Source organism: Sorex fumeus, unplaced genomic scaffold (genome assembly GCF_029834395.1).
Source record: "Sorex fumeus unplaced genomic scaffold, SorFum_2.1 ptg000129l, whole genome shotgun sequence".
Lineage (NCBI taxonomy): Eukaryota > Metazoa > Chordata > Mammalia > Eulipotyphla > Soricidae > Sorex > Sorex fumeus.
Genome location: NW_026606186.1, coordinates 3,745,574 through 3,773,334, shown reverse-complemented (window position 1 = coordinate 3,773,334; position 27,761 = coordinate 3,745,574). Strand labels below are relative to the sequence as shown.

Below are 27,761 nucleotides of genomic sequence, written 5' to 3'. Positions count from 1 at the left end.
TGCCATTTTCTTTTTCCCAAGAATTGCTTTAGCTATTCATGGAGACTTATTGTTCCATATGAAGTTCAGGAGTTTTTTTGCTCCATTTCTTTGAAGAATGTCATGGGTATCGTAATAGGGATCACATTGAATTTGTACAATGCTTTGGGAAGTATTGCCATTTTGACCATGTTATTTCTCCCAATCCATGAGCAGGGGATATCTTTCCATTTTCTCATGTCCTATTTTATTTCCTGACATGGCTTTTTATAGTTTTCTTTGTACACGTCTTTTACTTCCTTAGTTAAACTGATTCCTATGTACTTGATTTCCTGGGACACAATTGTGAATGAGAATGTTTTTTTCATGTCACTTTCTTCTCTCTCACTGTTTTCGTATAGGAAAGCCATGGACTTTTGGGTATTGATTTTATAGCCTGCAACTTTACTATACATGTCCATTGTTTCTAGGAGTTTCTTAGTAGAGGTTTTAGGGTTCTCTAAGTATAGTATCATATCATCTGCGAATAGTGAGAGCTTGATTTCTTCCTTTCCTATTTGAATGCCCTTAATATATTTTTCTTGCCTAAGCGCTATTGCAAGTACTTCCAGTACTATATTGAACAACAGTGGAGAGAGTGGGCATCCTTGTCTCATTCCTGATCTTAGAGGGAAGTCTCTCAGTTTTTCCCTATTGAGGATGATGCGTGTTGTAGGCTCGTGGTAGATGGCTTTAACTATATTGAGGAAAGTCCCCTCTACCCCCATTTTGGTGAGGGTTTTTCATCATAAACGGGTGCTGAATCTTGTCAAATGCTTTCTCTGCATCTATTGATATGATCATATGATTTTATCTTTTTTTGTTGATATGATGGATTATGTTGATTGATTTCCAAATGTTAAACCATCCTTGCATCTCCGGGATGAATCCCACTTGGTCATGGCGTACGATCTTTTTGGTTAGTTGTTGAATTCTACTTGCTAGTATTTCGTTGAGAATCTTCACATCTGTGTTCATCAGGGATATCGGCCTGTCATTTTCTTTTCTTGTGTTGTCTTTGTTTCCTTTTGGTATTAGAGAGATATGGGCTTCATAGAAACTATTTGAGAGAGTTTCCATTTCTTCAATTTCCTGGAAAAGCTTGAGAAGAACTGGCGATAAGATTTAAACTGTTCTCTTTAAATGTTTGCAAAAATTAGCTTGTGAATCCATCTGGATTGGGCTTTTATTTTTGGGAAGACTTTTGATTACAGTTTGAATTTCCTTGATGTTAATAGGTCTATTCAGGTACTCTAGATCTTCTTGATTCAGCTTTGGGAGATTATAGGAATCCAGGAATTTATCCATTTCTTCTAGGTTCTCTTGTTTCGTGGCATACAGACTTTCAAAGTTGTCTCTGATGATCTTTTGAATTTCTTTGGTTTCTGATGTGATATCCCCCTTCTCATTTCTGATTCGGTTTATTAGGGTTCTCTCTCTCTTTCTTTGTGAGTTTTGCTATTGGTTTATCTATCTTGTTTATTTTCTCAAAGAACCAGCTCTTGGTTTCATTGATCTTTTGGATTGTTTCTTGGTTTCCATGTCGTTGATTTCTGCTCTAAGTTTTATGATCTCTTTCCTTCTGCCTGATTTGGGTTCCTTTTTTTGAACCTTTTCTAAGATCTTGAGCTGTGATGTCAAGTTGTTTATGTGGGCCCTTTCTACCTTCCTGAGAAATGCTTGCAGAACTATAAATTTTTCCCTTAACATGGCTTTAGCTGAATCCCATAGGTTCTTGTAGCTCGTGTCTTCATTCTCATTTGTTTCCAGGTATCTTTTGATTTCGTCCTTGACTTCCTTCAGACCCACTTGTTGTTCAACATTGAGTTGTTTAATTTCCAGGTGTTTGATTTCGTTCTCTGTGTCTGTGTGTTATTCACTTCTGTTTTCAGTGCATCATGGTCTGAAAAGTTTGTTGATATTATTTCTATCTTCCTGATTCTATTGAGTTATGTTTTGTGGCCTAGCACATGGTCTATTTTTGAAAATGTTCCGTGTGCAGTGGAGAAGAATGTGTATTCTTTGTTTTGGGGGTGCAAAGCCCTATATAGGTCTATAAGCCCTCTCTCTTCTATTTGTTCCTTCAAAGCCAGTGTTTCCCTGCTGAGTTTTGTTCTTGTTGATATATCCAGAGGTGATAAGGCAACGTTGAAGTCTCCGGCTACTATTTGTTGCTAGCAATGTCCTCCAGAAAATCTGTTAGCAGTTGTTTTAAATATTTAGCTGTTCCTGCTTAGGTGTGTATACATTGAAGAGTGTGATTTCTTCCTGTTGTACGTATCCCTTGATGAATAGAAAATGGTCTTCGCTGCCCTTCTAATCTTTTTCAACCTGAAATTGATGTTGTCGGATACTAGTACGGCCACCCTAGCTTTATTGAGGGAGCTGTTTGCTTGCAGGGTTGTTTTCCATCCTTTAACTTAGAGTCTGTGTTTGCTCTGACTGTTGAGATGAGTTTCTTGTAGGCAGCGAAATGTTGGGTTCTGCCTCTGAATCCATTTTGCCACTCTGTGTCTCTTAATTGGTGAATTAAAACCATTGATGTTGTTGGGAGCCTTGTGGACAGCAGGTATGAGCCGGGAGTGTGGGGGCGACTAAAACCTCATGGGAAGGGGGGCGTTTCGGTCCGCCCTTCACGCCCTACCGAGGCCACCAGTTGCCCCCACGAGCAGCTCTCCAGCACGGCCACAGCCCCAGAAGCACAATGACCTAATGCAGAACCCAGCAGCTTGGAGCAGAAAAGTGAAAGGATTATGCGTTGATCCAGGCAATCATTTCTGCCCAGAGGGGAAAGGGTGTTGCTCCCTTCCGCCCTCCTCCCTCTGGAAAGAAAGATGGCGGCCACATGGGAGCCTTGTGGACAGCAGGTATGAGCCGGGGGTGTGGGGGCGACTAAAACCTCATGGGAAGGGGGGCGTTCTGGTCCGTCCTTCACGCCCTACCGAGGTCACCATTTGCCCCCCGCGAGCGGCTCTCCAGCACGGCCACGGCCCCAGAAGCACAAGGACTTAATGCAGAACCCAGCAGCTTGGAGCAGAAAAGTGAACGGACTCTGCATTGATCCAGGCCATCAAGTCTGCCGGAGGGGAAAGGGTGTTGCCCCATTCGCCCTCTCCTCTTTGGAAAGAAAGATGGCGGCCACATGGGAGCCTTGTGGACAGCAGGTATGAGCCGGGAGTGTGGGGGCGACTAAAACCTCATGGGAAGGGGGGCGTTTCGGTCCGCCCTTCACGCCCTACCGAGGCCACCGGTTGCCCCCCGCGAGCGGCTCTCCAGCACGGCCAGGACTCCAGAACACAGAAACCAATCTCTTAACTATCTGACTTTCAGTAGAAATACTTCCAGGGTCAATAGGTAAAAGAGCAGAAATCCAAAACCAACATTTAATTCTTGAACCCAGCCGTAGAAAGCAAATCACTTCACAATGCTTTTTCATCATGTCTGATTTGGGGGGGGGGGTAAACTCTAAATAATAGTGGTGAATCTTTTATTGAAACAATGAATCTAATCAAAGCAGATAGAGTGTTAACTAGAATTCATCTGCTTCACAGGGACGGGGAGGGGTGGGGGGTGGGGTTTTATTGGGGTTCTTCATGGTAAAAAATAAGTATTGGTAAAGGGAAATGTGTTTGATATTTGCATGACTGAGACATAAACCTGAAAGCTTTGTAACCTTTCCCACAGTGATTCAATAAATAAATTAAAAAAAAAAAAAAAAACCATTGATGTTGAGAGAGATTATTGTTGTGGGATTTTGTGTCATCTTTCTGTAAAGGTCTGTTGTGCTTGTAGGGTTTGTCTTGTCTTATAGTAGCCCCTTTAGCCCTTCTTTTAGGTTTGGTTTTGGGTCTATGAAGTTCCTGAGCTGCTGTTTATCCACAGAATAGTGTACCATTCCTTTGAGTTTGAGTGAGAGTTTAGCCGTATAGAGTACTCTTCGTGAAGTGTTCATTTCAGTGAGTTTTTTCACTATATACCACCATTGTCTTCAGGCTTGGAGGGTTTCCTCTGATAGGTCTGCTGTGAATCTAAGGGGTGCTCCTTTGTATGTGATTTCCTTCTTTGACCTTGCTGCTTGCAGTATTGCGTCTCTATCCGCGGTATCCATCATTCTAACTATGATATGTCTTGGAGTGTTTTTGTTAGGGTCTCTTTTAGCTGGCACCCTTCAGACTCCTTGAATCTGAATGGCTGCATTGTCCAGCTCTGAAAATTTTTCAGCAATGATTTATTTAACCATGACTTTTTCATTGGGATTGTTTCTCTGACCTTCTGGTATTCCAATGATTCTAATGTTGTTCCTCTTGGAATCATCTGCTAGGTCTCTAATTCGCTCTAGAGCTATTTTGAGGTCTCTTGCCATTGTTTGTTGTTGCCTGTTGGCTTGGTGCATCTGATCTTCTAGCTCACTGATTCTGTTTTCAGATGTGGTCATTCTACTGTTGCGGGAACAGACTGAGTTTTTTATTTTATCTATGGGATCTTTTATTCGTGACATTTCTGTGTGTAGCTTTCCAATTTCTTCTCTCATTTCTTCCCAGATTTTCTCGTTATCAGTTCCATTGTTTCTTTCATGTCCTCTTTCAATTTACTGGATATCTGTCTCACTGTTTCATTTAGTTCATTGAACTTCTTCATTACTTCATATCTGATTTCTTTCTCAGAGAGGTCCCTTATGTGAGTAGCACCTACTGAGGCTTCTTTACATTGTCCTCCCCACATGGTGGGGATTTGAGTTGTTTCTTCATGTTCGTGTGGAGGTATGGAGACTGAGCTGTTACTTGAGATTGGTGGGTATGAGTTGATTACCTGTGTCCGCGTGAGTGTTGGCCCGCCCAAAATCAGGCCACGCCAACTTCCACAGAAGCCATCCCCACTTCTGAAGAGGCCACGGTCCCTATGGGTACCTGGTGTGTGTGTGGGGGGGGGGGTACAACCTGAGGGAGGAAGAAGACTGGCACAGCGTTGGGACGAAAGGAAAAGGCTCAGGGATGGTCGCTTTCACCCTTTATTGAAGAGAATTAGACTTCTCAATGAATGTTTATTATCATTTCTCTTTTGAAATGTCGGGGTAGGGAATATGTTTATTAGCCATGCTAGACAATAGCTTGGATAAAGTGATTTTATTATTGTTGTTGTTGGTTTTGGTTTTGGGCCACACCCAGCAATACTCAGGATTACTTCTGGCTCAGCACTTAAGGAATCACTCCTGGTGTTGCTTGGGACTATGTGGGGGGATGCTAAGGATTGAACCTGGGTTCAAACCCAGGTCAGCCACCATGCAATGCGAGCACCCTATCCACTGTACTGTCTCTTTTGTTCTTATTTTATTTTACTACTACATTTTCTGGTTGTTAGGCTGCACATAGCAGTGCTCAGGGCTTCTATTTCTGTGCTCAGGAATCACTCCTAGGAACCTAGGGGACTGTTTGGGATGCAAGCAATCGATGGCTGGGTCAGCCATTTGTAAGACAAATACCCTGCCCACTATACTATCTCTCTGGCTTCAGATGAAGTTATTTTAACCAAAATGTCATCTTGGAAAAATAGAAATGGGTTTAAAATTTCACCTAAATAAAGATTGCCCATATTTATTTATGTTTGGGCTCTTCACCTTTGATTTTTTGGGGTAGGGTGGAGTGGGTTTGTACCACACCCAGCAGTGCTCAGGGATAATTGCTGGCAGGGCTTGGGGGACCGTAATGTAATGCCAGAGATAAACTTAGTTCAGTCGCATACAAGGCAAGCACGGTACCCACTGTAAGACTCCTCCAACCCCAGGGCTCTGTGCCTTCAAACTACTACCAGTCCTGTAGTCCTAGATCACAGAGACTATCCATCCTTCCTGCTAATGCTTGAATTCCATGTTATATAATCATTTATTCTAGCACAGGAGTTCTCTAACTCACTTGACCTACAGTCCTCTCTTCAGAAAAAGCATTATTTAGCATCCCCAGGAAATCTACCATCTTTAAATAAGCATAAAGTAAAACACCCTTCAATTTCTTTTTCTATGTTTTGCTATATGTATAACGGATGTTAGTCTGAACCTCTCAGTGGCTATCACGTGGTCTGACTCTGATATATGACAGGACAGACCATATGCTCCTCTCCAGCTGCCCAAGGATTTACAGGAAAATAAGTACTGCTTAACTAGTTCTTTAAATTGAAAGGTGCATGGACTGGAGAGAGATGGTACAGCTAGTAAGGTGCTTGCCTTACATGTGACTGACTTGGGTTTTACCCCAGCACCACATATGGTCCCAGAAAGCACCACCACGGGTGATCCCTGAGCACAGAGCTGGGAGTAAGCCCTGAGTGTTATGGAGTGTGGCCCCAAACCCTAAATAAATAAAAATGGAAAGTTATACATTCATGTATTAAAACATACTCAGTATAAAATTTCATGTAGGAAAAGGTATTCCCCTGACTTAGGCTTCTCATATTTCTCAACCCATATACTATTAATATTTTTGTCTCCTTTGTAATTGTGTGTGTATGAAGGTACAATATGTTGGATTTTTCCCTCACTTTAAATAATATCTAAGTTTGGGGTGGGTGCTTCCTAAGCAGCGTACAGGGGCCTTTGGGGCCATTCCTGGCAATATTGCCCACCAGTACCAGACTGCTCAGTGCTAAGGTTTGGCATTGTGGCTCTAGCCTGGTGGCACTTGGAGCTACAAGGGCTACCCCAGCAGTTCTCAGGGGGCCTCTGAACTATACCTGGGAGTACTAGGGGGTGGCAGTACTAGACTTGGATTCTTGGACATGCAGTCACTTGAGCTATCTGCCCAGCGTCCTCTCTCTCTCCTGGAGTGTGGTTTAGACCACACCCTGCAGTACTAGTAGCTATTCCTGGATCTTGGCTCTTGGCTGTAGTGACCCCAGGCAGTGTTCAGAGAATTAATTATATGCTAGGGATCAAACTAGGGATCAAACCAGGCCTGGTTTCATGCAAGGATGTTTTATCTCCTGGTAATATCTGTGTCTCTTTTTTGTTTTGTTTTTAGTCCATTCCCAGTGTTGCTCAGGGTTCATTCCTGGCTCTGTGCTTAGGGATCATTCCTGGAAGGTACAGGAGATCACTGGGGTGTGGGGGATCAAATATGCGCTGGCTGTGTGTTGTACTACCTCTCTGGCCCCACTCTCTGTTTCTTTTTAACACAAATGGAAATGTGCTACAGTGAACTTTCTTTTACTTATATTTGCATAAATACTATGCATCTTGGAGAGCCCAGCAAGCTACCTAGAGTATCTTGCCTGCACAGGCAGAGCCTGTCAAGCTCCCTGTGGCATATTCAATATGCCAAAACCAGTAACGACAACAATTCTCATTCCCCTGACCCTGAAAGAGTCTCCAATCACTTGGAAAAGACGAGTAAGAAGAGGCTGTTAAAATCTCAAGACTGGGAGGAATAAAGACATTACTGGCACCCACTCAAGTAAATCGATGAACAACTGGATGACAGTGATACAGTGATACGTAAATACATAACTAAGGTAAATTTGTGTTTGACAATATCTATCGAAAGGAAAAATGCGGGGGCTAGAGCAACAGCACAGTGGGTATGGTGTTTGCCTTGAACCTGGCCGACCTGGTTTAAATTCTCAGCATCCCATATGGTCCTCCGAGCACCACCAGGAGTAATTCCTGAGTGTATGAGCCAGGAGCAACCCCTGTGCAACGCCGGGTGTGACCCAAAAAAAGGGTAAAAAAGGAAAAAGCAAATTGCCATTTGGATGAGCTAGAAGTATAGTTCCATAATTGGGAACTGGAGTAAGGGTGTGAGGTATTAAATTTGAATACTTTCCAGTGGTTTTCAGCAGCATGTTTAGTGCCATTATGCTTTTTGGAAGGCTAAGTAGATTGCTCTATATTACATTATATTACATCTATATTGCCTCCACCAGTTTTAGCTGTCTTCATTACATTCCTGCCCGGGGAGTGTTCCCAGTGACCTGGGTTAGGAATTGAGATCATGGGAATCCAAGATTTTCCCATGTCTTCTAGTACGTTTGTTCATAGCAACCATTCTGGTTGAAGTGCTCACCCTGGTCTGTGATTCTCAAACACGTGATCTTTTAGGGGGCAAGTACAAGCACTCCTAATTACATTTTTCAGTTACAGCACTTGTTGGGGTTCAGTACTTACCTTGTAGTACTTATATATACTTACCTTATACCAGGTGCACACTCTTTTTGTGGCACCGGGGGTCCCATTCAGCAGAGCCTCTGTATTGTGCCTGGCATGTGTGTGGGGGCACCAGGGAGCAAACCTGAGACTCCATGCTTATAAAGCAGGCACTTTTTACCATTGATCCATTTTTCTAGGCCTCCAAAAAGGAAATTTAAATCATTAGTTGCTGGGAAATCTTTCATTAAAGGTCCTTGAATAGAAGAGTGGTGAGGGAAAGGAATGGTATCAGTAGATGCAAAGGCAGTGTTAATACCACCTGAAATACCTCTTCTTTTTTTGTTTATGAGAAGCAGATAGGCAGAGAGGTAGGTAGACTTGTGTGTTGTTATATACATCGAATGAGTGCCAGAGATAGGTCAAGAATTTTGAACTTTTTAACTGGGTTTATTTTTGGCTGTGACAGAAAAATATGATTAATGACTTAAAAAGAAAATTATTATCATATGAAACATTTGCAGATAGGTTGTTAATTTTTTAATCATTTGATAAAATTAAAAAATTTTAATAATTAATGTTTGACGATGTCAGGTATAATATCTGTTATTTTCTTGATGATCCACTTATTTATACAATTTATTTTATACAGACCCTGGGCACAGTCAGGTTTTGCCATTGTCAGTTCATGTACACAACTTTCCCTGCTAATTGGCCTCTTCATAAACAAACGGTTCCTCTTTGATAAGGCTCACATTCTCACTCTCCTTTTCACTGCTCTAGATACATGGATACTATAACAACCCACTATTCCTTCATAATGGTGCACATGCTCCTAAGGACTGCAGTATTAGTTTCACAAGGTTCAGGGGACCGAGTGTGCACTAACGATTCCCAATGACTCCAAACTTGGGGCAGTTGTTGATTCTTCCACTGGAATTTGAGTTGATTCTTCCACTGGAGGAGCACTCATTAAATTAGGCTGTAAGTTAGTAGTTACCCCTAAAGTCTGTGAGCTCTGAGACAATCTGGGCAAAAAAGGTCAAGCACAGCATAACCCAAACGCCTAAATTAGGGAAAATTTTCCCACTATTCAAGAGAAGTGCCTTCTAGGAAATGTAGTCTCTTCCTGGGGGCTCATGGGAAATGTAGTCTCTTCCTGAGGCCTTATGGGAAATGGGTCTCTTCCTGGGGCCTTGTGGGAAATGTAGTCTTTTGCTGGGGCCTTGTGGGAAATGTAGTCTTTTGCTGGGGGCTTATGGGAAATGTAGTCTCCCGTGCGCATAAACGTAGTCTCTTCCTACAGAGCAGCCCTGGGAAGCGGCGCTTCAGCGCCGTTGCGCAACCAGTCCTGGTCCTCGCCCCGGCCTTGCACTGGAAACAGCAGTGTAGAGAGGGTTGCACAAAGTCACTCATCAGCGCGAATGATGCGGTTCCTGAAGATCTGCTTCAGGTGTTGACGTTTACTGATGGCAAGCGCTGTTCCTTGCGGACCGACGTGAAGGATGGACCGCTACCTGGGGGAGGGACTCGCAGAATGCCCGGCGCTCGGATGTGGGCGGGACTTCCGGCCGGCTGAGCCACGGGCCGCCGCCTGCATCCGCTTGCGGACTCGGGGCGTGGGTGAGCCTGTGCCGTCGGCGATGACGGCGCCAGCAGGCGGGCGCGGGTGGGCTCCCTTAGCGGACCTACTTGAGTTCCGACCGGAGCCCGTTACTGGGGGCAGCGGTAATAACCCGGGGAGAAGTGGCGTTGCCGGTGAAAAAAGAGCCTGCGGCGTGTGCGTCTGACACCTGGGTGGCTTTCCGCCCGCCGCCTGGGCGCGGGACGGGAAGGTCCGGGAGGGGGCACAGCGTGCCCAGTGATGCTCAGGACTTCCTCCTGGCCTTGTGCTCTGGGGCACTCCTGGTGGTGCGCAGCAGTTCTGGGAATTGAGCCGGAGTTGGCTGTGTGCAAGGAAGCACCCTAAACCATGTTCTCTCTCTGACCCCTGCTGTGAAAGTACATCGCTTTATCCATCATTTTTTTTTAATGTGTTGTTTTGTTTCTTTTAACTTTTTCTTTTTAGAAAAATCAGCTAAATTAGTTTAAGCATGAAGCTTGTACTTAGTGCTTGCAGATCACTCGGTTTAGTGCTCACGACCATTCTACCATTCCTGAGCCCAGTGTGACACAGTGAGTGGTTCTGCCTCTGCAGGGTTCTTCCAGCCTTCCAAAGGAACTAAGTTCTCACCATTCTCCCAAAAGCTATAGAATGAGCACCTCTGAGGTGAGTCCTTTATTCCTTTCTCATTTTGTATTGTATGGATTTTTGAGGTTTATAAGAATCCATACATTAAATGGGTAGATAAAAGTAAAGGTAATCTTTGGAAGATAGTTTCAGCATTAGCTTGTATGTTTGATGTTATAAATGATCTTTGTTGATGAGTGTATTCCCAGTTAGCAGGTTGTTTCAAGTTCAGCTTACTTACGTGCTTTAAATTGTATTGAGATCTCACTCAAGTATTTAGTTATCTCCAGAGTCATCCAGCGTTTAAATCCATCTGCATGTCCACAAGTATATTGAATGCAAAAGAAGTACATCTTCCTCACTATGAGCATTACCTCCTTTTTCTTCTAATCTCAGTTCCATGATTGAGTTAGAAAAACCTCTGCTTGCTCCTCTGTTCTTTACCACTCACATGGAATACTCACAAGCGTGAATTTTTTTTTCACCCACCAAACTATTATATATAACACCAGCTGAGAATCTTACAATCTAACTCAACTCTAACTGCAGTCTGTATCAAGAAGTTGCATCATATCCCACAGGTTCAGGATTTGGTTTGACAGGACTGCTTCCCACCCCATTTCAGATTACAGCCATAAATTCAGGCTATCACTTGTGTGTCTCTAACCAATCAGTTACAGAGCAGGTGTTTCACTAACCCCCTCTCCCAGGATGAGAGAGAGGGGTTATAGGTGGGGTTTTTGCTTAGCTTATTAAACTCAGGGAAACACTTTTACTTGGTTGAAGGATGTGATAAAGGATGCAGATAAACAAGAGGAAGAGATAGTCAGTGAGGTCTGGAGAGTGGTGAACCTTCTATACTCATTGAACTGCAGGGTATCACCCCACTAACAGGTGAGCACATCGCCAGCCTGAAGAAAATCCCATTCTTGGGATTTTTATGGAGGTGTCATCATCAGTTGATCAATCAGTTACTCTTATTTCCATCTGCTCTTCCTTTCTAGAGCGGTAGATAAAAATTCTGACCTTCTGTTCTTTCTGTTCACCACCCTTCATCCAGGGCTTATCCATAATCCCCTCATTAGGCAAGTTTCTCCTCATGCTCTTACCACAGGATCTTACAAGGTTTAGGGAGCTCTTCTACGAACCTCGATCCAAGATAATAAGAATAAGAATATACAAGTCTTTTCCTTTTCTCATTATCAGTTGTTTATGCAGTTTCTTTTATACAGCTGTACCAAAATCAAAACCAAAATTTAGGCTGGAGCGAGAGCACAGTGGGGAGGGCGTTTGCCTTGCATGTGGCCGACCTGGGTTTGATTCCCAGCATCCTATATGGTTCCCTGAGCACCGCAAGGAGTAATTTCTGAGTGCATGAGTCTGGAGTAACCCCTGTCATTAAATCTCCTTAGATCAGTCTCTTGTTTCTCTATTTCTCTTCTAAATCATTGCTTCCGAAAGACAAATGTGATCCTGGTTCATATTAATTTTTACTGTATATCTCCAGGTTTTACTTCTTTGGTTCCTATTTAGCATCTAACTCCAGATGTGGGTGTTTACCCTAGAGGACTGTGTCATGGGTAATAGAGATAGGAAGCCTTTGTAGAAGGACTATAATGGTGTGCATCCAACTTTATCATTAGTTGTTAACTGGCTCTCTATATATTGATTTACAAATGCATACAAACACAGTAGGGCTTGTATAATTCTTTAGCTTTTCAGTAGTAGGAAACATGAAATAAAATAAATTTGCAAAGTTACGTTCTTTGTTTCTGAACCTTAAGACTGAAGAGAAAATGTATTGTTCCAGGTCTCGGTGTCATTCAAGGATGTGACTGTGGAGTTCAGCCAGGATGAGTGGCGGTACCTCGGTCCTGCTCAGAGGATGCTGTACAGAGAAGTGATGCTGGAAAACTACAGCCACCTCCTTTCCATGGGTAAGCATACTGACCAGGTGACTCTGGAACGCACATGATTTCCTCCTTTGGCAATTTATAAATTACTTATTCAACAGAAAATATTAATTTTTACTGTATAATTTGGGGAATTTAAGAAATGTTTGTAGGTTAGGTAAAGATAGGTGTGTTGTTGATGTAATGGCATGTAATGATTCTCTCACTCCAGATGTTTCCATGTAACTGTTTGCAATCATTCCTGTTCTCAGCTCCCACCCCTGTGCCCTCAATAATCTATCAACCAACCACTAATCCAGTTTCTACTGCATTGGTTTTGGGTTTTTAATTTATCTTTTATATTGAATCACTATGAGATATAGTTACAAAGCTGTACATGGTTTGGTTTCAGTCTGTATATAGTTTTCCAACACCTGTCCCTTCAGCAGTGTATAATCTCTTACCACCAGGGTCCCCAGTTTTCTTCCTGCCACGCCCCCCTCCTCCAGGCTGCCTCTGTTGCAGGCACTTCCCTTCTCCCTAGCTCCCTTTCTCCCTCCTCCCACCTTCTCTCTCTTATTGATATGGTTATTATGTTGATTGACTTAGTAGTGTAAACCATCCTTCCATCCCCAGGATAAATCTTCCTTGGTCATGTGACAAAGCTTGTTTTGCTGTTATTCTTGAAGCTGGATTTAGATCCAAAAGTTTGTCAAGCAAATCATAAGCTTCATCTGGTACTTTATCCCAGCCATCTAAATTGGCAGTCACGATCACGATCATCCTGTTGTTTGTCGATTTCCTCGAGCAGGCACCAGTAACGTCTTCTTCTTCTTGGCCCTGAGATTTTTAAAAGAGCAATTTCAATGCTTTTTCAGGATTAGAAGAATGAGACCTATCATTGTTACTGGTATTTGGCATATTGAGTACAACATGGGAAGTTTGCCAGACTCTGCCGTGCGGGCAGGATACTTTTGGTAGCCTGCCAGGTTCTCCAATGGAAAAATAAGATAATAAGATGTCGCGCGGCCGCAAATGCAGCCGCGCACTTCCAGGAGCTGGGTTTTATAGTCTCTGCATCTTGGCCGTTGATGGGACCAACCTGGCGCTGGCAGCAGCTGGTGGGTGTGATGCCTACCTATTGGAAGATGGGGGGTCTGGGTGGAGAAGGCCCAGTCCCAATCCGAGTAGGCTTGGAGACCTCAGCCCCAGGACCTGCATGCCTGGTTTCCTCTGCCAGTTCTTTCATGCATGAGGTCCGCCCGGATGTGTGGAGAGTGGTCCCAGCATGGTCGTGGCTGGCTCTAGAGGTCCTATTAATATGGCTATTAATATGATTAATTAAATTGTGCATATAAACAAATTTGAAGTCAACCAGCAAATTTTAAGTAAGCTATCCTATAAAGGACTAAAATGCACAAAAAGGGGCTATATATTCATCAAAATCACCTCTACTACAGCCATTACTGTCTTCTTTATACAATGAATTCCCTGAGCACTGTTCTTCAGGTGTTTATGTAAGGTGGGAAGCTTTATGAACAGTCTTCTCAATAATATTTATTCTTCTCAATAATAATAATTATTCTCTTCATGTGAATAATCTGTCTCATGAAGAGCAGGTCTCTGTATATCATTTGTTAATTTGGGAGTATTAGAATCCAGACCCCTGAGCTTAAGAACCCACAGAGAGTTCTTAAGTATCTTTTTAAAGCTTTTTAACCTTAAGTTTTTTAAAGATTGAACTTGTGATTATTATTCATTAGTAATGTTTGCTGTTGTGTATTGTGAAGTCATTGAAAGTTGTTTGTAATATTTGTATAAAATAAATAATTTATTTTAAAATGTTAGTATTTTTTATAGCAGATCCTAAAATCTGGAGCATAGGTTTTTGGACAAGCAATCTGATGTAGATCTTCCAAAGTAGCAAATTAGATCTTTAGTTTCCCTTATTCGGTCACTGCTGTGTTGATAAAGAAGCAGTGTTGTCCTAGCCTGTAATTTGGAGTTCAAGGCACAAGTCTTGAAAGTAATCAATATGATAGGGAGAAGGTATGTTGGGGTTTCTTCAAGCTATGTGTTCCGTTAATGGCTTGCTGCTGGTACCTGGTACCCATTCTTGTGGTAAAGAAAATTTCCTTCACTGTGGGTACACATTACCATGCCAGAATCTCCTTCGTTATCGGATTTCACGAGACAAATCGCTCCACCAACTAAGAATGGCCATGCACCACCATCCACAGAATCGAGAAAGAGCTATCAGTCTGTCAATCCTGTCTGTGTCCGGGCCGGGTGAGGTTTCCCATGTTGAGTCAAATTAAGCCTCAGGCTCCACTACTGGACTGGAGCTATAGCACAGCGGGTAAGGCCTTTGCCTTGCATGATCGACATGGCCAATCTGGGTTCAATTCTTCTGCCACTCTCAGAGAGCCCGGCAAGCTACCAAGAGTATCACGCCCGCACGGCAAAACCTGGCAAGCTACCCGTAACGTATTCAATATGCCAAAAACAGTAACAAGTCTCACACTTTGTTGTGAGATGCTACAGGTGCCCGCTCGAGCAAATAGATGAACAATGGGAGGACAGTGCTACAGTACTTTTTTTGTGGTGTCTCTGATTTGGGTATCAGGGTGATGTTTGCCTCATAGAAACTGTTTGGGAGTGTTTGTTCCTTTGCTTTCCTGGAAGGGCTGGAAGGGCTGGAGCGATAGCACAGCGGGTAGGGCGTTCGCCTTACAAGCGGCCAACATGGCCGACCCGAGTTCGATTCCTCCGCCCCTCTCGGAGAGCCCGGCAAGCTACCGAGAGTATTCGATATGCCAGACACAGTAACAACAAAGTCTCCAATGGAGACGTTACTGGGCCCGCTCGAGCAAATCGACGATCAACGGGAGGGCCTTACCTTTTACCTTTCCTGGAAAAGCTCAAAAGGGATGGGTATTTGATCATTGTATAATTGAATCCCAAGCACAAAAATTTCTAAGTCTACAACTGTACCTCATGGTATCTCACTAATAAAAATTTTAAAAAGTGGCGGGGGGAGGGATTGGCATTAGGTCTTCTTTAAAGGTATGAAAGAGGGGCCGGTAGCAATAGCACAGCGGGTAGTGCCTTTGCCTTGCACGCAGCTTACCCAGGTTCAATTCCCAGTATCCCTTTTGGTCTCCTGAGTGCATGAGCCAGGAGTAAATATATAAATAAATGAAGGTATTAACGAATTCAGAAGTGAATTGATCTGGGCTTGGCCTTTTGTGGGGGAGGGGGCAGGGAGAATTTCAATTTCCTTGATAGTGATAGATCTATTCAGGTGTTACAGATCTTGTTCAGCCTTGGGAAGTTTTTGGAATCCAAGAATTTATCCATTTCTAGGTACTCTTATTTTGTGGCATAAAAAATACTCAAAGTTATCTCTGATGATCCTTTGAATTTTTTGTGATTTCTATTGTGATATCCCTCTTTCTTTTCTGATTCGGGCTATCAGGGTTCTCTGTTTGTGAGTCTTTCTGGTGGTTTATTGATCTTGTTTATTTTTTCAAAGAACCAGCTCTTTTTTGTATCACACAAGTACTTGTAGCTTGTGTTCTCATTTTTGTTTGCTCCATGAATCTTCTGGTTTTCTGTCTGAACCCACTTGCTCAGCAAGTGACCTGTTAATTGCCAGGTGTTTGATTGTCACTTCTGTGTGTGATTAAATTCTATTTTCAGTGCATCATGATCTGAAAAGGTCGTTGACACTATTTCCATCCTCTTGATTTTATGAAGCTGCGTCTTGTGGCCCAGTATGTGGTCACGGAGAATGTCCTGTGTGCATTAGAGAAGAATGTATTCGGCTTTTGGGAATGAAAAGCCCTGTAAATATCTACTAGCTTGCTCTCTTCCATTTCCTACTTCAAAGCCAGTATTTCTCTGCTGAGTTTTAGTCTCATTCTATTAAGAAGTGACAAAATGGTATAGACATCTCCAGTTACTGTTGTGTTGCTATCAGTGTCCTCCTTGAAGTCTATTAGCAGTGTTTTATGTATTTTGTTGGTCCCTCATTTGGTGCATATGTTTAGGATTGTGAGTTCTTCCTGATGTATATATCATTTAATTCTTAGGAAATTATCTTCTAACTTTTTTCAGCCTGAAGTCAATGTCACCTGATACTAGTACGACCACCCCAACCATTGTGGGGGAGTTGTCTGCTTGCAGAATTATTTTCCAACCTTTAGGTTTGAGTCTCTGTTTGATCTGACTATTCAAATGTGTTTTTTGTAGGCAGCAAAATATTGGATTCAGTTTTTAAATCTTATTTTGCCACTCTTTGTCTCTTAGTTGGTATATTTAGGCCATTATCATTGGGAAAGATTATTGTCATGGGTCTTTGTGTCTTCTTTCTGTGTAAGTTTGTTATGTTTATGTGGTTTATCTTGCCTAAGTTTCTGAGAACAGACGACTGGTTAAAGAAACTTTGGTACATCTACACAGTGGAACACTGTGCAGCTGTTAGAAAAGATGAAGTCATTAAATTTGCTTATACAAGTGAAGGTCATGGAGCGTATTATGCTAGTGAAATGAGTCAGAGAGAGACAGTCATAGAATGACTGCACTCATTTGTGGAATATAAAATAACATAATATGAGACTGACACCAAGGATAGTAGAGACAAGGGCCAGGAAGATTGTTCCATGGTTGGAAGCCTGCCTTATGAGCAGGAGGAGAAGGCAGCTGGGATAGAGAAGGAATCACTAAGTCAGTGGTGGTTGGAGCGATCGTTTGGGATGGGAGATGTGTGCTCAAAGTAGATAGAGGAATGAATGTGATATCCTCTCAGAATCTATATTGCAAACCATAATGCCCAAAAGTTGAGAGTATGTGGGAAATTGTCATAGAGGCAGGGGACGGGCTGGGATGGGCGGGGGGAAATAATTGGGGACATTAATGGCGGAAAATGTGCACTGGTGGAAGAATGGGTGATCGTTGTAAAGTAGCACCTTCAGTTTTTCTTTCAAAATTGATTTTGAGTCTGTGAAGTTCCTGAACTGTTGTTTATCTGTGAATTTATGTATCATTCCTTCAAATCTGAATGAGTCTGGATGGGTAAAATATTCTTGGCGAGGCCTTCGTTTCATTAAGGTTTTTTTTACTATGTCCCACTGTTGACCTCAAACCTGGAACGTTTTGTTTGATTAAATCTGTAAATCTAAGGGATGCTTTTTGTAGCAGTTTCCTTTCATCGTGTTACTGTCAATGTTATATCTCTATGGTTTTTATCATTCTGATTCAGATATGTCTTGGAAGTTTGTTTGGGTTTCTTTTAGCTAGTACTCTTTGTGCTTCCTACAGCTCTGGGAACTTTCCAGCAATGATGTCTTTGACTGTAACTTCCTCATTGGGGCTCCCTTCCCGTTCCTCTGGGAATCCAATCATTCTTATGTTGTTCCTCTTGAATTTATCCTCAAGTGCTCTTGTGTACCATTCATTTTGAGTATTTTTGAACAGCATCTTCTAGTATTGCCTGAAGGTTTTCTGCATCTCCAAGCTCACTGATTCTATCTTCATCTGCTGTTACTTTACTGTTGAGGGCTTCCATTGAGATTCCCTTTGACCTACCAAAAATCTTAATAATATTACTGCTTGTAATTTTCTTACTTCTGCTCTCATATCCTTCTGTGCTTTATTGGATGTCTGATTCATTATTTGAGCTCTTTAAACATCCTTACCATTTCGTCACAGTACTCTTTTATCAGAGAGATTATGTAGGTGGCTATTTCTTGTTGAGGCTTCAGGGCTCCTATCTTCATCCAGTCCTTGTGGTGGGGGTTCTCTGCTTTGTCCCCATGATGCCTGTGGTAGTCTGGAGGTGATTTCTTTGCAGTACACTATCAGCATCACCCGCTTCACAATTATTGAGGACTCTGGAGGAACTTGGTAGGTGACAGTCTCTTCTTTCCCTGTCAAGAATATTCCCCCACCCCCTCTTCAGTTTGGTGTTTCTGTGTAATTATGTGGGGCTTCTTGCACTGATTCAGGTAATGGGTTCTTTGACCTCAACTTACTGCTGCTCATTGATTAGGGTTCTGGTGTTTCTTGCGCTCACCGCTACTTTTGTGGGTTTGCGGGGAGTGTTGATTGTAGTAGGAGCTAATGGACTCCTGGCTTAATGTAGTTAGAGTAGCTAGGCTGCACTGGTCAGAGTTTAGTGTAGGAGGCAGTGGATCTTAATGGGATATGGAGCGGGAGAGTAACTAGACATCCCGCTGGGAAAATCACACCCACTGCTAGTCTGACCTCTGGGAGGAGCCACGCATCAGTGGCCTTCAGGCCAGTTCCCTCTGGGGTGCTTGCAGCTATTGGCAGAGTATTGAGTCCCAATGTCTTGCTTGCTGAAAAGTTCCTTCCTGCTGGTCATTCACCGGCAAAGGCTTCAATGGGGCACTATGGCTGGGCACCTGCTTTGAAAACTATGACTACTGCTCGCCTGACACCAGGATCAAAAGAAAGAATGGTGCAGCATCAACATATGCAGAAGTCTGGGAGGATGGTTTACAGGGATAGGAACATATATATATATATATTTATATATATATACATATATATATATATACATATATATACACACACGTGTATATATATATATACATTTTTTAAAGCTCATTCAGATATTTAACACAAGACTTACAAATTGGCAAATTGGGAACATTCTTTTGTATTTTCTCTTTGAAGCTTTTTGCTTAGTTTTTGGTTTGGGAGTTTTGTGCCACACCCAGCAGTGCTTACGGTCTTCTCCTGATTCTGCTCAGTAAACCATATGTGGTGCCAGCAGTCAAACCAGAGTTTTGAGTTTTTTATATAATCTAGAAATGATTACTGGTGATTAAATTCTTAAAATGCCAGTGTAGAACTGAAAAAGTGAAGATGTTGAGATGTTTAGTGTGGGAGGATTTGTGTCTAATTAGAAATACACTTTAGACTTTTTATACCACAGTAAATGTGAATCTTTATTGGAGTTTAATTTAGTTTTGGTTAGAGATTTAGGAATTTCAGGAGATTTATTTTAAGATTGGAACATTTATATATATATATATTTTTTTTTCCACCTGAAAGATCCACCCCTCTCAGAGAGCCTGGCAAGCTGTTGAGAGTATCCCACCCACACGGCAGAACCTGGCAAGCTCCCTGTGGTGTAAAAATAGTGCCAAAAATAGTAACAATAAGTCTCACAATGGAGACGTTACTGGTGCCTGCTCAAGCAAATCGATGAACTGTAAGACAGTGCTATAGCGTTACAGTGCTACCTGAAAGATAAACTGAGTATCTTTACTAGGTCTCTTGGGTTGCTGTACTTTTTCCCCAAATTCAGATATCAAATTTCATGCATGATCCCATGTCCTAAATGACCTTTCCATTTACAGGATATTGCCTTATAAAACCAGAAGTGATCTTCAACCTGGAACATGGAAGAGACCCATGGTTATCGGAAGATGAATTTCTAAACAGGAGTTGTCCAGGTGAATGTTTGGAAAGCTAAATCCAAAATGAGGTCAATGATAGGCATCCTTAGGAAGCATCTTTACAAATAAGTAGATATAATAAAACATGGTTATAATATTTGAGATCCTATGTAATTTCATTTTCTTATTTTTTAAACTGAGCGGCGGTATATTATTTCTACCTGCCAAGTAAGTTAATTTGACAACTATTACCACAAAAGATTATAAAGTCATTTAAAAAGGAAAGCTAATGCTGGGAAAAGGGAGATGGAATAGTAACTTGATCAGTGTCGTTATAAATCACTAAGCTCTGAAAAATAAGAGTTGCAAAATGTATAAGTAAGTGTAATTATTATAAAATTAGAAACAACTATTACCATTATTAGGAAAACACTCAGTTAATAGAAAAAAATCTTAGCACTGCAAAATCAGAAGTCACCACATTGTCAAATGATATCACGTCAAAATTCTATTATAAAAGAACCTGTGGCCAGAGGAGACAGCACAGGCATGCAGTCCCCTTGGCTCCATTCCTAGCATCACACACTGTCCTCTGAGCACAGCCAGGGGTCACTTGTGAGCTCATATCAGGAATAGCCCCTGGCCACCACCATCTTTAGAGATGTCTCCATTTTTCTTTTTCTTTCCTTTTTTTTTTTTTAATTTAATTTCTATTAGTGAAACACTATGGGGTACAGTTGTAGACTTACAAACTCTCATGCTTGGGTTTCAGTTATACAATGATCGAGTATCCATCCCTCCACCAGTGCCCATTCTCTCCCACCGGTGATCCCAGTAACCCTCCCGTCCTCGCCACTCCATGCCCCCCACTGCCCCGCCTCTGTGGCAGGGCATTCCCTTTTTCTCTCTCTTTTCTTTAGGGTGTTGTGGCTTGCAATAGAGGTATTGTGTGGGCATCATGTTTTGTCTGTAGTCTACTTTCAGCACGCATCTCCCATCCTGAGTGTGCTGTTCTCTTTACTTGGTCTTCCCTTCTCTATCTAAGCTGCCTTTTCCCCTAGCATGTGCTGCCAGCTTCCAAGCCATGGAGCAAACCTCCTGGTACTTATCTCAACTATTGTTGGATGTTAGTCTCCCATTCTGTTACTTTATATTCCACAGATTCCATATATTCTATGTCTGTCCCTCTCTTTTTGACTCATTTCAAGATGTCTCCATTTTTCAAAGAGGCTTGAAGTAAGCAACATTCCCAACAGTGGTAACACTTCTTTTTCTGCCTCTGGTTTTCACTGGTGTGAGGTGATAACTTCATTGTCATTTTGAGTTGCATTTCAGTCATATTCAGTGAAAATGAGCAATTTTTTCATATTCCCCTTAGTCACTTTTAAGTCATCTTTAAAGAACTGTTGATCTCCCAACATTTTAAATGGGATTCTCTTAAATTGAGTTTTGAGAGTGCTTTGTATGTTTTAGATATTAGCTGTTTATGTTTGAATGTTTTCTCCCAAACATTGGAACATCTTAGTTTCCTTTCACAGTGCAAATGCTTTTTAATTTGATATAGTGCCATTTGTTTTTCTTTTGTTTTCTTTGCCAATGGGGCTAATATCACTGAAGACTGCTCTGAGGTCAGTATATTGGTGGGTCCTGCCTGTATTTTTCTGAGTATATTTTATTGAAACAGGTTTGAGGGGCCAGAGTGATAGTACAACTGGTAATGTGTTTGCTCTATATGCAGCCGACCCAGGTTTTATCCCAGTACCCCCTAATTGTCTTAGGAGCCAGACAGGAATAATCCCTAAGCTCAGCCAGGAGTAAGCCCTGCGTATGGTCTGGTTCCGCACCCCTCAAAAAGAATGAAGAAGAAGGAACAGGCTTAATATTTAAGCCTTAAATCCACTTGTAATTAACCTTTGTGAATAGTGTGAGGTAGGGGTCTTTTTCATTTGGCTTGTAGCTACCCAGTTTTCCCAGCTTCATTTTTGGGGAAAGACTCTCCTTGTTCTATTTCCTGAATCTAGTCCCTTTGTTGTAAATAAACTGCCCATACATTTAAGCGTTTATCTCCAGACTTTAAGTTCTATTCCATTGATGAAGATCTGACTTTGTATTTATACCATGCAAATTTAATTTACTGTAGTAAAGAATAAGGTCTAGGAATGCAGTTCCTCTAGGTTTCCTATTTCTTAGGGTTGCTTTGGTGCATTGGAAGTTCTGTGGTTTAAACATACAAATTTTACAAGTATTTGTTCTGTCCTTAAAACATTTCCTGGGAATTTTGGGTGGTTTTTGTGTTTGGGTTGGTCTGAGTTTTTGTTTGTTTGGGTTTTTTTTTGTTTATTTTTTCTTGGTTTTGGTTTCAGGGGCATACCTAGTGATACTTGGGGTCTTATTCCTGGCTCTGTGCTCAGGAATTGCTCCTGGCAGTGGTCAGGGGATCCCGTGTAACAATTCTGGGTTGACCATATGCAAGACAAGTTCTCTACCCACTGTACTATCACTCCAGCCCCTTCCCTGGAAGTTTTGATGGGACCGCATTACTCCTGTAAATCAATCTGAGTAATAGGTAAGATGGCCATTTTAATGCTGTTGATTTTCATGGATGTTAATCCATGAACCCAAAATATGTTTCGATTTCCTTGTGTCCCCTTTTATTTCTTTCCAAATTTATAATTTTAACTAAATGTCTTTCACCTCCTTTGTTAAATTGATTTCCAGATATTTTAGTTTCTTTGACACCGTCATAAATGGGACTTTTTAAAAAAGCTTTTCTCTTTTACATCATGGATAGCATGTTAGATTCCAACAGACTTCTATGTGTTTTTGCAGCCTGTTGCAACTAAGCTATATATAAATTTATTATTTGTGACTTTTTTAGTGAACTCTATATAGAATATTAAGTAGTAGAAAGTAGCATTAGATTACTAATCTCAATTCCTTTGATTTTTCTTGCCCGCTTGCTATAGGAAGGCCTCCCAATGCTGTGTTGAACAGTAGGGGTAAATTCAGTAGACACCCTTGTCTTCTACCTACCCATAAATGAAAAGCTCTCCATTTTCCCATTAAAGATAACTTTTTGTTGCAAATAATCTTTACAATATTGAGGTAAATTCTTTCAATCTCTGTTTAGTTAAGAGTTTTCATCATGAATGGCTGTTAGATCTTGTCAGATTTTTTCTCTGCATCTATGGAGAAGATCGTCTGCTTTTTTTATATATAAAATAGTTCACAATATTTGATTACATTTAATATTTGAACACCAACCCCACCAACATTACACCTTCCCACCACCATATTTCAGATGTTTCCATCCCTGAACCGCAAACCCTGCCCCAAAGCAGAACTGAAATAATTTAATTTGTATTGTTTGTTATGAAAAACCACTGAAAATGCTCTGAAAAAGTTTCCTTAGAGGAAAAAGTGTGAAGAGTGTTCTATTTCACCCAGGGGCCATTAAGTCCTTCTATAAGAGATCGCTAACATGTTGTTAAAGGTTGAGCCTGTGTGCTTATATATCTGTAAAAGAAAAAAATACTTCCCTCTAAGATGGTTGCTTCCTACTTTAAACCCCATCAGATGTGGTGCAGAATTCTTTAAGTATGGGTGGTGTGAGGTATGACTTGCGGCCGCTCAGTTGGGGAATAGGTTCAGAGTGTGGAGAGCAGCCATGAGCAAGGCAGCAGTTGAATTCTGGAGGTTTTCGGCTGCTGGGGCTGGGTCTCTTGGGGCAGTGAGGGGTCTCACCCCAGCCCAGTCTGGGGTACCCCTAATGAGACAGCTGGGCTATTTCTCTGTCAGTGGCAGAAGTTAAGTGTGAATGGGTGGAGCCCTGGACCTTTCACAGAATGGGGGCTCTGTTTTTTTGGGATTTTTTTTAAGTTTACTGCATATCAATTATTTTTTATACTTAGTCATTTTACTATAGCATGGTAATATTTTCCATATAAGGGTGCTTTCATTAATTCTGTGGTTGTAAAAATGTCAGTAGAAATTTTGAAAATTTGTTTGGAAGTGAGTTTGTGGGGTAGGGAATGAGAGGGAGGGGTCTTAGGGTCCTTGGAAGGAAGGAAGATGAGTATACGAGTGATGTGGTGTTGGAATAATGTGTTTAAGAAATCATTAGTAGTATTGTAAGCCATAAAATCTTAAATCTTAGTTAAGGGTAAGCCATAGAATCTCAGTTAAGGGCCAGAGTGAAAATACAGTGGGTAGGATACTTGCTTTGCATGAGGCTAACCCAGGTTCAGTTGGTGGCACCACATATGGTCCCTCAAGACTAACCAGGATTGATCCCTGAGAAAAGAGCCAGGAATAAGTCCTGAACTTATCCTGCAAATTATGACCCCCAAAATTAAAAAAGAACCTCAATTAAAAAAATAAAATTTTTTAAAAAGAAATTACCTGTGTAATAAATCTACCCTTACTGTCTCTTCAGGTATTCATGTGGAAAAGAGCCACCCTGAATTTAAAAAAGAATGTAATAAAATTGGGGGCAATTTCAGTGAAGTTACTGAACTTCAGAGAATTGAAACAGGAAGTGAAACTTTTAATCAAGACATACATTTTCAGCAGTTCCCAAGAACTCACACCGGAGTGAAATCTCTTGAGGGTGGAAACACCCTGTACCACTGTTTAGCCATGACTGTACAAAAGACAACTCATATACTAAAGCCATCTTCTGATCAAGATGTCTCCTCTAGGGAAACTTTCCTTTCTCAGTCAGCCTTTACTGTGCATCAGAGAACTCACAAAAGAAGAAAATATTATAAATGTAGTGAATGTCAAAAAGCCTTCACTAGAAAGTCATGCCTTAGTGTTCATCAGAGAATACACACAGGGGAAAAACCTTATGAATGTATTGAATGTGGTAAAACTTTCAGCCACAAGTCAAGCCTTGGAACTCATCAGAGAATTCACACTGGGGAGAAACCATATGAGTGTAATGAATGTGGCAAAACCTTTAGCCTGAAGTCAAATCTGAGAATTCATCAGAGAATTCACACTGGGGAGAAACCATACAAATGTAATGAATGTGGCAAAGCCTTCAGCCAGAAGTCAGGTCTTGGAAGTCATCAGAGAATTCACAGAAGAGAGAAGCCCTATAAATGTGATGAATGTGGGAAAACTTTCAGAGAGAAATTAAACCTTACGGATCATCAGAGAATTCACACAGGGGAGAAACCCTATGGATGTAATAAATGTGGTAAAACTTTCAGCCGTAAATCGAGCATTGTAACACATCAGACAACTCATGCAGAGGAGAAACCCTATAAATGTGATGAATGTGGGAAAACTTTCAGGCAAAAGTCAAACTTTAACATACATCAGAGAATTCACACAGGGGAGAGACCTTATGAATGTAATGAGTGTGAGATGGCTTTTACATCCATGTCTTACCTTAGAATGCATCAGAGATTTCACACAGGGGAGAATCTCTATGAATGTAATGAATGTGGAAAAACTTTCACACGGAAATCAATCCTTGGAATACATCAGAGAAGTCACACAGGAGAGAAGCCCTATAAATGTGATGAATGTGGGAAAATGTTCAGCCAAAAATCAAACCTTGGAATACATCAGAGAATTCACAAAGGTGAGAGACCCTATGAATATAATGAACGTAGTCATGCGTTTATCTACCTACCATACTTGAGAACTCATCAGAGAATTCACACAGTGGAAAGTACCCATATATGTACTGAGTGTGGTAAAACTTTTAGTCGAAAGAAAAGACTTGGAAAGCATCAGAAAACTCACTCAGAGAATAAGCACAATAAATGCATTGAATGTGAATTTGGCATTCATCAACTATTCTCTCCTCTAGAAATGGCAGAAAATGTATGAAGTATACATACCCTATTAATGTGGGGAAATTTTCAGTTATGGAAACCTATGAAATAAACAAGTGGGTTTTTTGTTTGTTGTCTATAATATGTTTATTAGCTAAACCCTGAAAAGCCAAACATTAATACTGTGATAGGGCTTGCATCACTATTATGAAGGGGTCTTCCAAAAACAAAAGCCTCAAAGAGATGTTTAGATATTGGATATTTATACTATTTTTCCAAAAGGGCAGTATATTTGTAGAGAATTAATAGTAAACAATAAGGAGTTTTGAATTTTAGAGATTTTATGACAAGATGAGTACTCATGAAGTCAGTGATAAATTATTAATATTTGTAAAGCTCTAAGTTGGTGCCATTTCTTTTTTTAACAAAGCAACATTTATAGCACAGCGGTAGGGCGTTTACCTTGCACGCAGCCAACATGGCCGACCCGAGTTCGATTCCTCCGCCCCTCTGGGAGAGCCCAGCAAGCTACCGAGAGTATCTCACCCGCACGGCAGAGCCTGGCAAGCTACCCGTGACGTACTCGATATGCCAAACACAGTAACAACAAGTCTCGTGATGGAGACGTTACTGGGCACGCTCGAGCAAATCGATGAACAATGGGAGGACCATGACCGTGACCGTGAAGTATCACATTTTACCAATAAAGTGTAGAACCCTATAGTATTGATGCATTCTCTTATCATGCACAGTGCTTCGGTTCTCTTAAAATTCAATTTAAAACTGTAATTTAAAATGTACCCCAAAATCGCAAAGCTTCTGAAAAGGAACCTCATAGAATTGGTGTCATTTCTAATGAAAAGCCTTGTCTCTTCCTCCAATGGGGTGATTATTGGGTATGTCACAGGGTAAACACCATGCCATTAGGCAGGTAGAGGAAGAGCGACAGAGGCTTTTATTGTCTTCTGTTGAAATTTTAAGTCTAAATCCTTAATGCCAGAGTGCCCTAATTTGGGGTGGCATATTCTGATGACCTTCATAACACAGAAGAAAATTTATAAATGTAATAAATATTGAGATTTCTACCAAATCCTAGTATCAAAACAGGGAATAAAGCATATGTGTAATTTATGTGGAAGAACTCAAATCTTAATAGATCTAATGTCTTGTTAACCACATCAGAAAACTTACCATGTATAACTATAAATGTCATTTTTTTTCTACCTTGGAATCAGACCCTTGAGAATGTGAGGAGGCAAGTAGGGGAAACTATCAAGATAAAGAAAGTAGGTAAAAATATTCACTAGTCAGAGCTAAGGAAATACTGCAGGATTTGCTGAGGCCATTATTCTTGGCTCTACATTCAGGAATCACTCCTGACAGTGCTTGAAGGATCATATGGGCTGCCAGGGATTGAACCCAGGTGGACTGCAGGCAAGACAAGGTAGATTTAAAAGCTAATAAGCTAATAATAGACATTTTTAACACATCAGGGTAATGATAATTTCACTAGTCTGCTGAGAATCCACTTGATCAGTGACATGTCTCGGGCCAGGAAGAAGGGCACAGTCAAGAGCATATGCTCTGCGTGAGGGAGTTCAATCCCAAGCACTGCATGGTACTCCAAGCATGGTACTGGGAGTATCCCCTAAGCACTGCCAGGTGTGGCACAGAAACAACAAAAACGCTTACTGCTGGATTTAAAACCCTTATCTTCCCCCGTTTGAACACAGTCTTCAATATCTTATTTTAAAATTAATTCCTATATTTCACAAGTTCATTGCAGGGAGTTCATTGGCTGAATGAGATACAATCAAATTTTTTTATTCCACTCCATATTTCAAGAATGAAGATTAATTTTGTTAGGTTCTCAATATGACTACTCATTTCAACTTGTCAAGAACCACTATTTACAGTTACTACTGGAAGATAGGCGTTGTTTCTGGGGAAACTAACTAGAATTTTTTTTCCACTTTTCAACTTCTGTTCTTAAGTGCCCCCCAAAACTTGTGACTTACATGGTCAATCCCGAAGTCCCATCTCACCACTATGTCCGTGTAGAATGCGGAATGCTGCCATCTTGAGAGCATTGTGAAGGGACGTTCAGCTGTCTGCTCAGTACCATTTGGAGTGTTGTGCAAGGATGAAATCTGATTTCAGTGAATCTTCTGAGAAGTATGATGATTGGATTGAAGTCGTCAGGAATCAGACCAAAAAGATTCTATCTACTCTATCCTTGCTAGTGGTCTTTTCTGTAGGGTAGTTTCCGGG

At 41.3% G+C, this 27,761-nt stretch overlaps 1 protein-coding gene across 1 annotated transcript; it reads left to right on the top strand.

Annotated features, from left to right (window-relative positions):
- Positions 1-9,848: 9,848 nt before the first annotated feature.
- LOC130045769 (zinc finger protein OZF-like) lies at positions 9,849-25,616 on the top strand. Its single transcript, XM_056138610.1, has 5 exons — positions 9,849-9,877; positions 10,347-10,418; positions 12,190-12,316; positions 19,663-19,758; positions 24,137-25,616. The coding sequence occupies exons 2-5, from the start codon at positions 10,404-10,406 to the stop codon at positions 25,543-25,545; spliced, it is 1,647 nt and encodes a 548-aa protein (XP_055994585.1). The 5' UTR covers positions 9,849-9,877; positions 10,347-10,403; the 3' UTR covers positions 25,546-25,616.
- Positions 25,617-27,761: the final 2,145 nt, after the last annotated feature.

What these genes read in the sequence shown, in the direction of transcription:
- LOC130045769 (XM_056138610.1), top strand. An exon ending in CAGCCACCTCCTTTCCATGG is followed by an intron (nt 12,317 to 19,662) that starts GTAAGCATACTG and finishes TTCCATTTACAG; the next exon opens with GATATTGCCTTATAAAACCA. An exon ending in TCTAAACAGGAGTTGTCCAG is followed by an intron (nt 19,759 to 24,136) that starts GTGAATGTTTGG and finishes CTGTCTCTTCAG; the next exon opens with GTATTCATGTGGAAAAGAGC.